Here is a 13,413-nt window from a genome sequence, read left to right as displayed (position 1 = left end):
TTATGTGAAGAGGGAAATTTTTTGTTTGTGAGTACACTGTCACTCTCTTCAGACACCAGAAGAGGGCATTGGATCCCATTACATATGGTTGTGAGCCACCATGTGGTTGCTGGGACTTAATCAGGACCTCTGGAAGAGCAGTCTGTTCTCTTAACTGCCTAGCCATCTCTCCAGCACTACCTTCTATTTTTTTAATGTGTTAAATATAACATTAATATAGAAAGAGCTTGAGTTTTGGGGGTGTTTTTGGTGTTTGTTTGTTTGTTAGTTTTACGTACCACCTGATATAACTGTCTCTAAAAGAAGCATCTTTATTTCTCAGACACATCTAATACACTTTAGATATATTAACCAGGTTTGGTATTATACACCTGTGATCTCAATACCTAGGCGATTAATCAAGGCTAGCTTGGGCTACATAGTAAATTTAAGTAAGCCACGTAGTAAGGCTGTCTCAAGAAGTTAGAATCTGGTGATATAAGTCTGGTAGAGCACTGGCCGAGCATGCCCGGTGCCCTGAGTTTGATGCATAGCACCACAAAAGGAATAAACATTATGTAATAGTACAACAGTTGCTATAAAAAGCTTTAATTATAGTCAGCTATTTAAGGTATAAATACTAGCAGTTAACCTACTTATTTCTTTTTTTGTTTGTTTATTGAATTAAATAAGCATAAAAAAATAGCATACTTCATTAGTTTGAGAAGGTTTGGAATTAGACTTATATGTAGAATTAAGTGCCTCCCAACCAAATTTGAACAATTTTACTGAAGTTGTTGTGTGTTTTACTCAATTTATTAGGATATTTTACTGAGAAAACAAATAAAATGCTTGTCTCTTATTCTTTGTATCTAGTTGATTCTGCCTGCATTCCTTATTTATTTATCTTCTACTCTTGTGTGAGTACGGGGACACCTCAGCACTTTGCCTGCTCTTTCTTATGTAAATAAACCATGGCTCTGAATTGTTCAACATGCCGCAGTCTTTCTCCTTTTCCTTTTTGTTTTTCTTTTCTTTTTTTGCTGAGCATTTTTATATAAATGTCATATAATATTTAAAATATTATATATCATATCCCATTTAAGCTGTCACTCATTCCAGTCATGCCTGGCTCTTAAAGACATTATTATTTCATATGTTTTCAATTGAGTACTAAATGTTAATTTTATGGGGAAAGTGGCTTTGGATTTTTTTCTGCAGTCTTTATTTGACCATTAAAGCTAATATGTGTGATTGAAGCATGAAAGAGCAAATTACAGCATTTATTTGTTTACCTGTTTTCTGTTGCTTGTTGTTGCATGCTGTCAGACCAATTGCAGTTTTTCCTTTGATTTTAAAATTTAAGATTGACTACTACTATACCTATTCCCCACCCCCCCCCAGAGTCAAGAATTGAAGGTTGGCTTTCTGTACCAAATAGAGGAAATATCAAAAGATATGGCTGGAAGAAACAGGTACCATATATCTAATATCTTCTCATTGATAATTTTGTTACATGTTTTACTATAAGTGTAAATCTTAACTGCTCTAGTACTAAAATTGACTTTAAGTTACTGCAGTATAGTGGAAACACAAATGGAAAATATGCTAGTCAATTTAAACCGAGTTAATGTTGATCTTTTCATTCTTCTTCTCTCTTCATCATTTCAGTATGTTGTGGTAAGCAGCAAAAAGATCTTGTTCTATAATGATGAACAAGATAAGGAGCAATCCAGTCCATCTATGGTGTTAGACATAGAGTAAGTTGCCTTTGATTGAATTTTTTTTCATTGTTTGACTTTTTACTTATGAGTTATCTTCAGAACTGCTTGTCATTTTGTGTTATTTAAACATCATTACCTATTCTAAACAATATGGCCCACTGGGTAAAATTTGCATTTGCTTCACAAGCCTAAGTACCTGAGTTCTGATGCTCAGAACCCGTGTGAAAGGTGGATGCTAGGGGCCGAGCATCTAATCCCAGCACACCACTGCAGGGTGGAGGGAGACAAATAGGAGGATCTTCAGAAGCCTGATGGCCAGCTAGCTTGGCTTGCACAGTGGCAAGGCAACCTGTCTCAAAGAAGGTGAAAAATGAAAACCAATACTCATACGTTTTCCCCTGACTTTCATATATGCACCATGGCATGTTTGCATCCACATTGACACAAATAAGCACACATGTACAATTTAAATAAAGTCTAGCCTTAGCAAAATGTGAGAAGGGAAATTATGTATACAAGATTTATGTACTTTAAAAAGCAAATTTCTATTCATTGTTTTGAGTGCCCTGAGCATCTCAGAAAGTAAAATTGGGGGCTATAGAGTTGTCTCAGAGGTTAAGAGTACTTGATGTGCCAGGCGTGGTGGCGCAGGCCCTTAATCCCAGCAAAGCACTCGCAAGGCAGAGGCAGGTGGATTTCTGAGTTGGAGGCCAGACTGGTTTACAAAGTGAGTCCCAGGACAGCCAGGGCTACACAGAGAAACCCTGTCTCGAAAAACCAAAAAAAAAAAAAAAAGAGTATCTGATGTGCTCTTGCAGAGAGCTCAGGTTCCTTTCTCAGCATCCACATGGCAGCCCACAACCATAGCTTCAGTTCGAGGGGCGTGATCAGCCTCTCCTGGCCTCCGTAAGTACCAAGCACACACATGGTTCACATATATACGTGCAAGCAAAAACACTTATCATGGGAAATCCTTTTTTATTTTAGTTTTACTTGATATTTATTGTTGTTTTGCCTGCATATATGTCTGTGTGAGGGAAGGTGTTGGATCCCCTGGAACCTAAGATACAGGCAGGTTTTATCTGCCATGTGGGTGATGAGAATTGAACCCAGGTCTTCTAGAAGAGCAGCCAGTTTTCTTAAGTGCTGAACCATTTCTCCAGCCCCCAATTTTTTTTTTCAGTGTAACATTATTTGATCATCATACTGACACCATCAGTGGTTTATGTTAATTAATGTAAACAAATAACTGTTCTTTTTTTAATAATATATATCGGGTTTTTCTATGCGTGTTCATTCACATTCCATTTGTCTATATTATCATACAGGTAATATTTATGTAATGAAACTAGCTTCTATATTTAAGAACCTTAGAGACAACTACTTAAAAAATTTTAAGTGTACAATATAAGTTCAATATGAGGTTTGGGAAATGCTATTCAAGAGTTATATAAAGTTTAATAAAGGACCGTCAAGATGGCTTAGTGGGTAATGTTGCTTGTTGCCATGCCTGATAATGTAAGTTTTGATCCCTGGAATCCACAAGATGGAAGAGAATGAACTTCAGAACGTTGTTCTCTAGCTTCCACACATACACCATGGCATGTGCACCCATACATAAAATGTAACGTTTTCATGTTAAATAAAAAATTTTGGAGCTAGTACTTGTTAGAAGATAAACAAAATTGAACAAGCTTGGGTAATATTTCGTACTGCTTTAACTATTAGTTATGAATGATAAGTTTGAATGGAATAGTAAAAATAAGAGTGAGTCTAGTTTATAAAACAAGTAGCCAAGTTGTTTTTCAAGTGGATTTGCAATTTTGCGTTTCTGTCAGCAATATGTGAGTAATCTAGCTTCTATACATTTTTGTCAACATTTGTTTTACTTTTAGAGTCTTATTTTTATTATTTTTAATTATATGTATATGTGAGGGTATGTACACATGAGTGTAGAGACCTTTTAAGCCTTTTGAGTTGGAGTTATTGGCAACTGTGAGCCACCAGATTTGAGTGCTGGTAGCCAAACTGTGGTCCTCTGAAAGAACAGTATACATTCTTATATTTATACCTCTGAGCCATCACTCTAGCCCCTATTGTTTCTCTTAAAATTCTTAAAGGTATACCACGGCATGCTTTTATATACACACACGATTATTGATGCTGGACATTTTTTTTGTTCCTTTGCCACTTAATATCTCTGGTGAAATGTATGCCTTTTGTTACCAATGAGATTCTTATAATGGATTTATATCATATATTTCTATCTTAGTAAATTGTTTCATGTCCGACCTGTAACCCAAGGAGATGTGTACAGAGCAGAAACTGAAGAAATTCCTAAAATATTCCAGGTACAAATGTTATATTTATAATTCTAAAAGCTCTTTTACCTAAGCAATTTTGTGAAATAAGTATCAGTGTTTTCATGCATGTAGAATTTTTATTTACAGATCAAGGTTTTTTTCAATCTTCTTCACCCCTTCTGAATTTAGATACTATATGCAAATGAAGGTGAATGTAGAAAAGATATAGAAGTGGAACCGGTTCAACAAGGTGAAAAAACTAATTTCCAGAATCACAAAGGCCATGAATTCATTCCTACCCTCTACCACTTTCCTGCCAACTGTGAGGCCTGTGCCAAACCTTTGTGGCATGTCTTTAAGCCACCACCTGCCCTAGAGTGTCGAAGATGCCATGTTAAGTGCCACAGGGATCATCTAGACAAGAAAGAGGACTTGATTTCCCCGTGCAAAGGTAAGGTGCAGGGTGTGAAATGACTCAGTGGTGTGGATTCTACAGGTGGGTTTTAATGTGTTCCTGAGGGACCGTGCAGCGGTCTTCTCTTAGAGCTAGTGGTTCAGCTTTTAGCAGTTATGAAAGCAAATCATCCCCTTTTCAAAAGGCAGGCCGCTGAAAACCTTGTCATCTGAGAGAAGAACTTAGGGCACCTCCTACTGCTCCCCTTCGAGTTTTCACCATCTGTATTTCCCATGTATTTCACCAGTGTGCCTCTCACAGACAGCCAGAGGAAATGGACATACACTGTCTGCTTTAAGTAAGAGACATAGGTTCTGGATTTAAAACCTGGCCTTTGTATAATGATGCTTCCCAATGAGGATGTCAAGGTAGGAAGGCAGAACCTACAGAATCCAGTGGCTTCTTAACTTCTTACTTGGTAATGTCTGTGCATCTGGGCATGTGATCATGACTTGCATTTTTAGGCTCACTGTGGGCAGTAAAAACATTCAAGGCACTGAATATGGTTTTAAAGAATCACTTTTTTCCACTAAGAAATTTTGCTCTGTGAAGAGTTACGTGGATAGCAAATACCTCCATGCATAATGTATGACAGGAAACGAAGTTTGCAGTCTGGAGATTCCACAATCTGCACCAGGGTTTTCTTCTAATCCCCACGATGACACAACAGGGAGGCACTCTGGAAAAACTAAGATTCAGTGACATTAAACAATTTGTTCCATGTCAAAAAACTAGAACTTCAATTAGCTTTAGTTGCACAATAAACTGCCTTAAATTGGAAGTGAAACGAAAAAGAGAGAAAGATACGTTCTATAGAAAATTTGCTTTACTGTTGTATTTTTTATATTTCTAATTTTATACTATTTTTCCTATGTTTACGACTATTGGTCTTGATATTTTTGGTTTTTAGAAAAAAAAAATTTAGTCTTAGTTAAATTGATACAGATACTTTCCAAGTATAGTTAAGTATAGTATCTTTAGAATTAAGAACTTGCTAGGTGTTGGTGACACATGCCTTTGATCCCAGCACTTAGAAAGTAGAGCCAGACAGATCTCTGTGAGTTTGAAGCTAACCTGGTCTACAAAAAAGTTTCAGGACAGCCAGGAAGAGAACATGACATGACAGAGAACCCTGTCTCAGAGGAGCCAATTTAAAAAAAAAAACTTGAAAAATTATGAATGTAATTTTTTTTTGTTTTTAAAAAGAATTTTATCACATGAAATACCCACTAGACACTCAAAGTACATCTCTAGCCATTTGTGATGGATGAAAGTAGGTTTCCAGAAATCTTGAAATGATGTCATCTGTCACAGCTTGAGGGACCAGGGAATAAGGCCAGCACTGCCCAGTAACGAGATGGGCCGTTCTGCTGAGGGAAAGCTATTAGGTTGAAGTCTGGTCTACTCCTCTATTTTTTTATTTTATTTTATAATATTTTTATTAGATATTTTCTTTATATACATTTCAAATGCTATCCCGAAAGTTCCCTATACCCTCCCCCCCACTCCCCAACCCTGCTCCCCTACCCACCCACTCCCACTTTTTGGCCATGGCATTCCCCTGTACTGGGGTATATAAAGTTTGCAATACCAAGGGGCCTCTCTTCCCAGTGATGGCCGACTAGGCCATCTTCTGCTACATATGCAGCTAGAGACATGAGCTCTGGGGGTACTGGTTAGTTCATAGCTTCATATGAAACAGCTACACCAGGGTCCCTTCAGCAAAATCTTGCTGGCATATGCAGTAGTATCTGGGTTTGGTGGCTGATTATGGGATGGATCCCCAGGTGGGGTAGTCTCTGGATAGTCCATCCTTTCGTCTTAGCTCCAAACTTTGTCTCTGTAACTCCTTTCATGGGTATTTTATTCCCTATTCTAAGGAGGAATGAAGTATCCACCTCTTCTTGATTGTCTTGTGTTTTGCAAATTGTATCTTGGGTGTTTTATGTCTTGGGTATTTTTCTTCTTGGTCTTCCCTCTTCTTGATTGTCATGTGTTTTGCAAATTGTATCTTGGGTGTTCTATGTTTCTAGGCTAATATTCACTTATCAGTGAGTGCATATCTAATGACTTCTTTTGTGATTGGGTTACCTCACTAAGGATGATATCCTCCAGATCCATCCATTTGTCCAAGAATTTCATAAGTTCATTGTTTTTAATAAGCTGAGTAGTACTCCATTGTGTAAATGTACCACATTTTCTGTATCCATTCCTCTGTTGAGGGACATCTGGGTTCTTTCCAGCTTCTGGCTATTATAAATAAGGCTGCTATGAACATAGTGGAGCATGTGTCCTTATTACCAGTTGGAACATCTGGATATATGCCCAGGAGTGGTATTGTTGGATCCTCCGGTAGTACTATGTCCAATGTTCTGAGGAACCGCCAAACTGATTTCCAGAGTGGTTGTACAAGCTTGCAATCCCACCAACAATGGAGGAGTGCTCCTCATAATTTTTTTAATATGGTATTATGGTTGTAATTGTATACGTTTTATGAGTTTTTTCTTGTTTGTTTTTTAATGTAGTAAGTTACGATGTAACATCAGCAAGAGATATGCTGCTGTTAGCATGTTCTCAGGATGAACAGAAAAAGTGGGTTACCCATCTAGTGAAGAAGATCCCTAAGAACCCACCGTCTGGCTTTGTCCGCGCCTCTCCTCGAACGCTGTCAACAAGATCCACTGCAAATCAGTCTTTCCGCAAAGTAGTCAAAAATACATCTGGAAAAACTAGGTAAAAACTAAAATATTAAAGTGTTTAGTCACATAAATATTGTTGGGACCTGTCTATTAAAATTAGAAATCTAGTCAGTCATGATGGCCACACCTTTAGGCCCAGCACAGGCATGTCTATGTGAGCTTGAGGCCAGCCTGGTCTACAGAGCAAATTCTAGGAAAGTCGGAGCTAAATAGGGAGACTCTGTCTCAACAAACAAATACTACTATTACTATTATTAAAAGCCTTCAGTAGCAGACATACTAAAATCAGAAACAACTATTTTCATCACAGAAGAACATCATTGCTGTTATACGTAAGATTAATTGATTGCAATTAAGAATTACTATGTAGGACACTTTCATACCCAGTTTCTATTACAGATTAGGATGTGACATATAATTTATCCCCTGTTATTTTATCCCGCTAGAATCATTTTAAATGCAAATAAGTCATAAAATGTTCCTCATCTTTTACACTGTTTTAGAATTGGGTACTTTTGAAAAACAACATCATTTGTTAGTACTGATGAATAGTCTATTACAAATAAACTCAGTTAATTCCTCTTTTTAAGTCTTTGGTGGGTAGGACTTCTTTTCAAAAATACTTTATGCTACAACAATTACAGAACCTGATTAAACACTGTCCCTACCCCATTGTTTTTTTTTTTTTTTTTTTTTGAGACAGAGTGTTTCTCTATGTAGTCCTGGCTGTTTGGAACTCACTCTGTAGACCAGACTGGCCTCAGTCTCAGAGACCCGCCTGCCTCGGCCTCAGAGTGCTGGGATGAGAGGCTGGGCCAGCATGCTTGGCTTGAAGCTATATTTAATTCACTTACTGTGTTCACTCTCTTCTGTCAGTAATGAAATGATGCATACCTTTTCTGTATTTTCAAGCCTCTATACTATTATAAGCATATCTCAGCATTTACCTGAACCCTATAGAATGCTATTTCAGCCACCTAACAGGGTATAAACTAAGACTAAAAAAAATAAGAAAATGTTTTAGAAATACAAAAGGAAATCATATTATAGTGTCTTTTCCTTTCTTCTGCTTTATCTAAACTTTATGTCATTTCTTACTCCTTTGTGTGAGTGTACATATTTGCCTTTCCCTAAGTTTTTAGGAATAGTAGGGGTGGTGCTGATGGGGTTTGAACCCAGGGCCTCATGCGTGCCAGTCAAATAGTCTACCACTGAGCCATACTCTCACCCTTTCTTCCAGCTGTTGTTGTATCTTATATTTTTGAACTTAGCATCTTTCTTAAATTACAAGATTTTTCTTTTCCTTCAACAGTTAACCATGTGACCTACTGCTGTGTTGGAATCATGTGGGATGCTACCTGATAAACCAAGCTGTTTAACCATGTGGAGCAGACAGGCTGTTTCTTTTGACACAAATACCACAGGCTTTTCAGGATTAAGATTGCTGTTAATTCTGTCCTTGTTTTGGCACAAAAAGCACACTGAAGATTGTTTTTGTTTTTGTTTTCTTGCGGGTTTGCCTACAGGTAGATTAGATTAATTATTACTATGTAATGCAAGTACAATTGGGGAAAGCTTTGCTAGATTATTTTTTTTTAAGGTGCTGCCTTTTTGAATTAACTAGAAAATGCCTGTCAGTCATGATAGAACAGTTTTCCTCATATGAACAAGAGGAAGGAACTTTCACTTTCAGTGGAATGGCCATCACTATCAAGATCAGATCGTGGAAGGAGTAAAGAAAATATCTCAAAATGAGACAAGTTTTTCTGTTTTGTTTTGTTTTTTTAATAACTAAGTTTTTTGTGCTCTTGCAAAACTATTCAGAACTATTTTAAGAACACAGTGATGTCACTTTAAGCTCAGTGTCCTTACTGTAGAATTAAAAGCCTTACTGTCGATTGCCCACAGTGGGCTCTGTGGAGAAATTAAATATCTTACATTATGCTTTACAAATATTGTATATGTTTCAGCAACTTTGTAGATTGGGAACTGGGAGAAGATGAAAGAATTACATTTAATCTATGCATTTTTGCCAAGCCATATTGAGTTATTTTACTACTAGAGACATAACTAACTGTACAAGAGAACCAAGTTTAAAAGCATTTTGTGGGATACATCATTTCTGTAATTATATAATGTATTTCTTTGTGGTTTTAAGTGAAAAGACATTAAGTTAACAAACATATAAAAATGTATGCACTGTTTGAAATGTAAATTATTCTTAGAATACTTTCAGTGGAAGTTGCATTACCCTATTAGTGCCTTAATTTGAGAGAATTTTTTTACTGCCATAAATACAGACTTTTCAGAAAACAGATTTTACAAAAAATTATGTGTTTTTTTTCATTGGTAATTGGTTTAATTTAAAATATAGAGGTTTGTCAGATTTTTATAAATTGAGTACAACCTTTGTACCAAACTACCTGCTACAATAATGAAACTATCTGCAAAAACATATACAGTTACACCAATAGTAAAGAATTATGAAATATATCCATGATGTTTTCCAGTTAACATAGGAATTACCATATAAATACTGTTCAACTCTCCTCTGGTAACAAGAGTTGATGTGTATGGGCAGTGTGATTTATTGTTTATTTTTTTAACCAAATACCTCCTCAGTAATTTATAATGGCTTTGCAGTAATGTGTATCAAATAAGCACTGGAAAACCGATCTTCTCTAGGGTGATATGCATGTTTCAAGTGGTATTGAAAGCCGCACTGATGGATATGTAGTAATAAACATATCTGTTATTAATATGCTAATGACTCTGTGCTCATTTAATGAGAAATAAAATAATTTATGGATAGATACTTTTAATATTGACTACTATAGTATTTTCTCATGGCTGGAATGAATAGATGGCATACTAAAATTATTCAGTGATTGTATACAAATGTTTGCTAAATTTTGTGAATAGATTAAAATTATTTTTTAAAGATAAAACTTGACTTGGGCTCTAAAACAAGAGGTACTATTGTTCAAGTAAAAGATAGCTAATCTTCGTTGGAAAACAATTCCCCATGGGCCTGTTGCAGATCTTTACATCTTGTGAGTAGAGGCTGTGATAACTTACATTTGGACCATCACAGATACAACACAAACAACCACCCACAGCCTTAGAAGATAAAATGTGTCCCTTCAGAGGTCCCTTTACTGCCAGTGTCTCTCTGCATGGTTAAAGTCAGGCAGTTTGCTTAAACTTATTTAAAAATTCAGATTCCAGTGCTGAAGAGATGGTTCATTGGTTGAAACAGCATTTGCCTTTCTTCCAACAGGACCCAGTTCAGTTCTCAGCATTCAATGTCTCAACAACTTCTAACTCCAAGGGATCTAAGACCCTCTTCTGGTCTCTTTGACACCAACACAAAGGTAGCATACACATACACGTGTACATATGCACGCACGTGCACACACACTTAAAAACAAGAAAGGCTGGCTCCTTATACTTGTAGTTTCTTCATCTGTTATATAAGACCATCCTGAGTTCAGGGCCCACCTTACCTGATCTGGGGGAACAGGAAGATCATGCTGCTTGCTATGAGTAAAATAGTGTTCATTTTTCTCTGTCATGCACATGTTTCATGTTTGTCTCTATCCTAAGAACTGTGAACTGTGATAAACTTAACTTGTGACTTGCAAATGGGATGTAGGGTGTGTATCCTTTATCACCTGACAGTTTACTTACTGCATTCTTAGAGACATCCACAGTAAGTAGTATGTCAAGGTTGAGTAGCAGCCAGCACAGTTAATTAGTACTAAATATAAGGATTTTTTTAAAATGAAATATTGGCTGGGCAGTGGTGGGGCATGCCTGTAATCCCAGCACTTGAGAGGCAGAGGCTGGTGGATTTCTGAGTTCAAGGCCAGCCTGGTCTACAGAGTGAGTTCCAGGAAAGCCAGGGCTAAACAGAGAAACTCTTTCTTGAAAAACAAACAAAAAAAAAGGAATATTACATTTATTTTTATAGCAATACAGTTAATACTAAATATAAGGGTGTCTTTTTTAATGAAATACTAGTCTGAGCATCACAGTGCTCAGAACTGAGTGTCCAGAGGAAGGACTCCTAATGCTGACTTGCAGAACTGCTTCTCTGCATTCCCAGCATATTCCAGTTCTATAATGGCCAGAGCATGCTAGTCCAAGAAGCTAGTACCTGACAATACTTTCCAAGTGTCTGCTACATCTGCAGACCAGTCTGGCACTTTGTACTTTTTGCCACTTAGGAATTTCACATCCACTCATGTGAATCACTGTCCATCCTGCCTCAGAAAACCACTTTGGCCAAACATTGTCCTACCCAGAACCCTAGCTCAAGGTTGTCTAAGAAATATATTACAGCTTCTAGATCTCTCCTCTCACTGGAAGACACACTAATGGAATGGAGATTTTAATAGTCCACCTGAAAGAGATGGGACTGTGGGGGCACTTGTAGCTGACAGAGATTGTCCTACATTCAACTGTTAACAAAAATAATTCACAATATCATGCTTTCTTTTTGCTTGACATACACAAGGACCTATGTTTGAGCTTGCCACCACTGCCCACAAAAGAGTGGTGACAACAAAAAATAAGTAGGAAGGAATCTTTTGTTACTTAAGTTAAGTTATGAAAACAAAACAGACTGGGCTAGAGAGATCACTCAGTGGTTAAGAGCACTGACTGTGGAGCTGATACTGTGACACAGTGCTCCATACCAAAGGTATTTACCTTTGGGAGAGAGCTGGTCTCCCAGAAGTGTGGACAAGCCTGTGCGCTCCAGTAAGACCACCACTTCTGCTCAGAGGGACCCGCTCAGAACTCTCAAGACACATGAACTGACGAGCAGCCTGGCAGGATCCTTCTGGTTTCCATCTGTGCCCTGAACTGACCCAGTGCCACAGCTCTACATACCCGAATACCATCAGGAAAGAGCTGGTCTCTCAGGAGTGTGTAAACACTTGTGAGTACAGGAAAGACCACTACTTCTGTTCAAATTCCTGGCCCAAGAGGGGCCCGCCCAGAGCCATCAAGACACAGAAACCAAGAAACAGCCAGGGACAGGATCCTTCCAGTTTCCATCTGCACCCCTGAGCTGACCCTGTACCACAGCTCTCCATACCCAAATTTCTCCCAGAGAGAACTGTTCTCCCTTGAGTACTGATGCACTGGCTTGCAGGAGGGACAAGCCACAGTAAGAGACAGCAAAACCATCTAACACCAGAGATAACCAGATGGTGAGAGGCAAGGGCAAAAACATAACAGAAACCAAGACTACTTGACATCATCAGAACCTAGTTCTCCCACCACAGCAAGCCCTGGATACCCGGACACACCAGAAATTCGGATTTAAAATCAAACCTCATGAAGATGATAGAGAACTTTAAGAAGGACATAAATAACTCCCTTAAAGAAATAGAACACAGGTAAACAGGTAGTAGCCCTTAAAGAGAAAAAAAAAATCCCTTAAAGAATTACAGGAAAACACAACCAAACAGTTGAAGGAATTGAACAAAACCATCCAGAATCTAAAAATGGAAATGGAAACAATAAATCACAAAGGGAGACAACCCTGGAGTGAGAAACCCTAGGAAAGAGATCAGGAGTCATAGATGCAAGCAACACCAACAGATAGAAGAGAGAATCTCAGGTGCAAGAGATACCATAGCAAACATTGACACAACAAAGAAAATGCAAAAGGCAAAAAGCTCCTAACACAAAACATCCAGGAAATACAGGACACAATGAGAAGATGAAACCTAAGGATAATAGGTATAGAAGAGAGTGAAGATTCCCAGTTTCAGCAAAATTATAGAAGAAAACTTCCCTAACCTAAAGAAAGAGATGCCCCTAGCCGGGCGTGGTGGCGCACGCCTTTAATCCCAGCACTTGGGAGGCAGAGGCAGGCGGATTTCTGAGTTCGAGGCCAGCCTGGTCTACAAAGTGAGTTCCAGGACAGCCAAGGCTACACAGAGAAACCCTGTCTCGAAAAACCAAAAAAAAAAAAAAAAGAAAGAGATGCCCATGAACATACAAGAAGCCTACAGAACTCAAAATAGATTGGACCAAAAAAGAAATTCCTCCTGTCACATAATAGTCAAAACACCAAATGCACAGAACAAAGAAAGAATAGTAAAAGCATTGAGGGAAAAAGGTCAAGTAACATATAAAGGCAGACCTATCAGAGTTAGACCAGACTTCTCACCAGAGACTATGAAAGCTAAAAGAACCTGGGCAAATGGCATACAGACCATAAGAGAACACAAATACCA

General features: G+C 37.9%; 1 protein-coding gene across 3 annotated transcripts in view; it reads left to right on the top strand.

Annotated features, from left to right (window-relative positions):
- The window catches only part of Rock1 (Rho associated coiled-coil containing protein kinase 1), a 121,038-nt gene extending 111,118 nt beyond the window's left edge, over positions 1-9,920 (top strand). For 2 of the 3 annotated variants that reach the window (XM_029472234.2, XM_021150215.3), the window contains exons 28-33: positions 1,384-1,454; positions 1,651-1,739; positions 3,976-4,054; positions 4,196-4,457; positions 6,986-7,193; positions 8,472-9,920. In XM_029472234.2, the coding sequence (XP_029328094.1) occupies positions 1,384-1,454; positions 1,651-1,739; positions 3,976-4,054; positions 4,196-4,457; positions 6,986-7,193; positions 8,472-8,475 (713 nt within the window). In that variant the 3' untranslated portion in view covers positions 8,476-9,920. Of the gene's footprint in view, positions 1-1,383; positions 1,455-1,650; positions 1,740-3,975; positions 4,055-4,195; positions 4,458-6,985; positions 7,198-8,471 lie in introns of those variants that run through there. The other variant, XM_085833466.1, reaches the window with a different exon arrangement.
- The last annotated feature ends 3,493 nt before the right edge of the window (positions 9,921-13,413 follow it).

Source organism: Mus caroli, unplaced genomic scaffold (genome assembly GCF_978045245.1).
Source record: "Mus caroli unplaced genomic scaffold, Mus_caroli_1 scaffold_19, whole genome shotgun sequence".
NCBI lineage: Eukaryota > Metazoa > Chordata > Mammalia > Rodentia > Muridae > Mus > Mus caroli.
The sequence above is the reverse complement of the archived record's forward strand: the minus strand, read 5'-3'. Positions and strand labels throughout refer to the sequence as shown.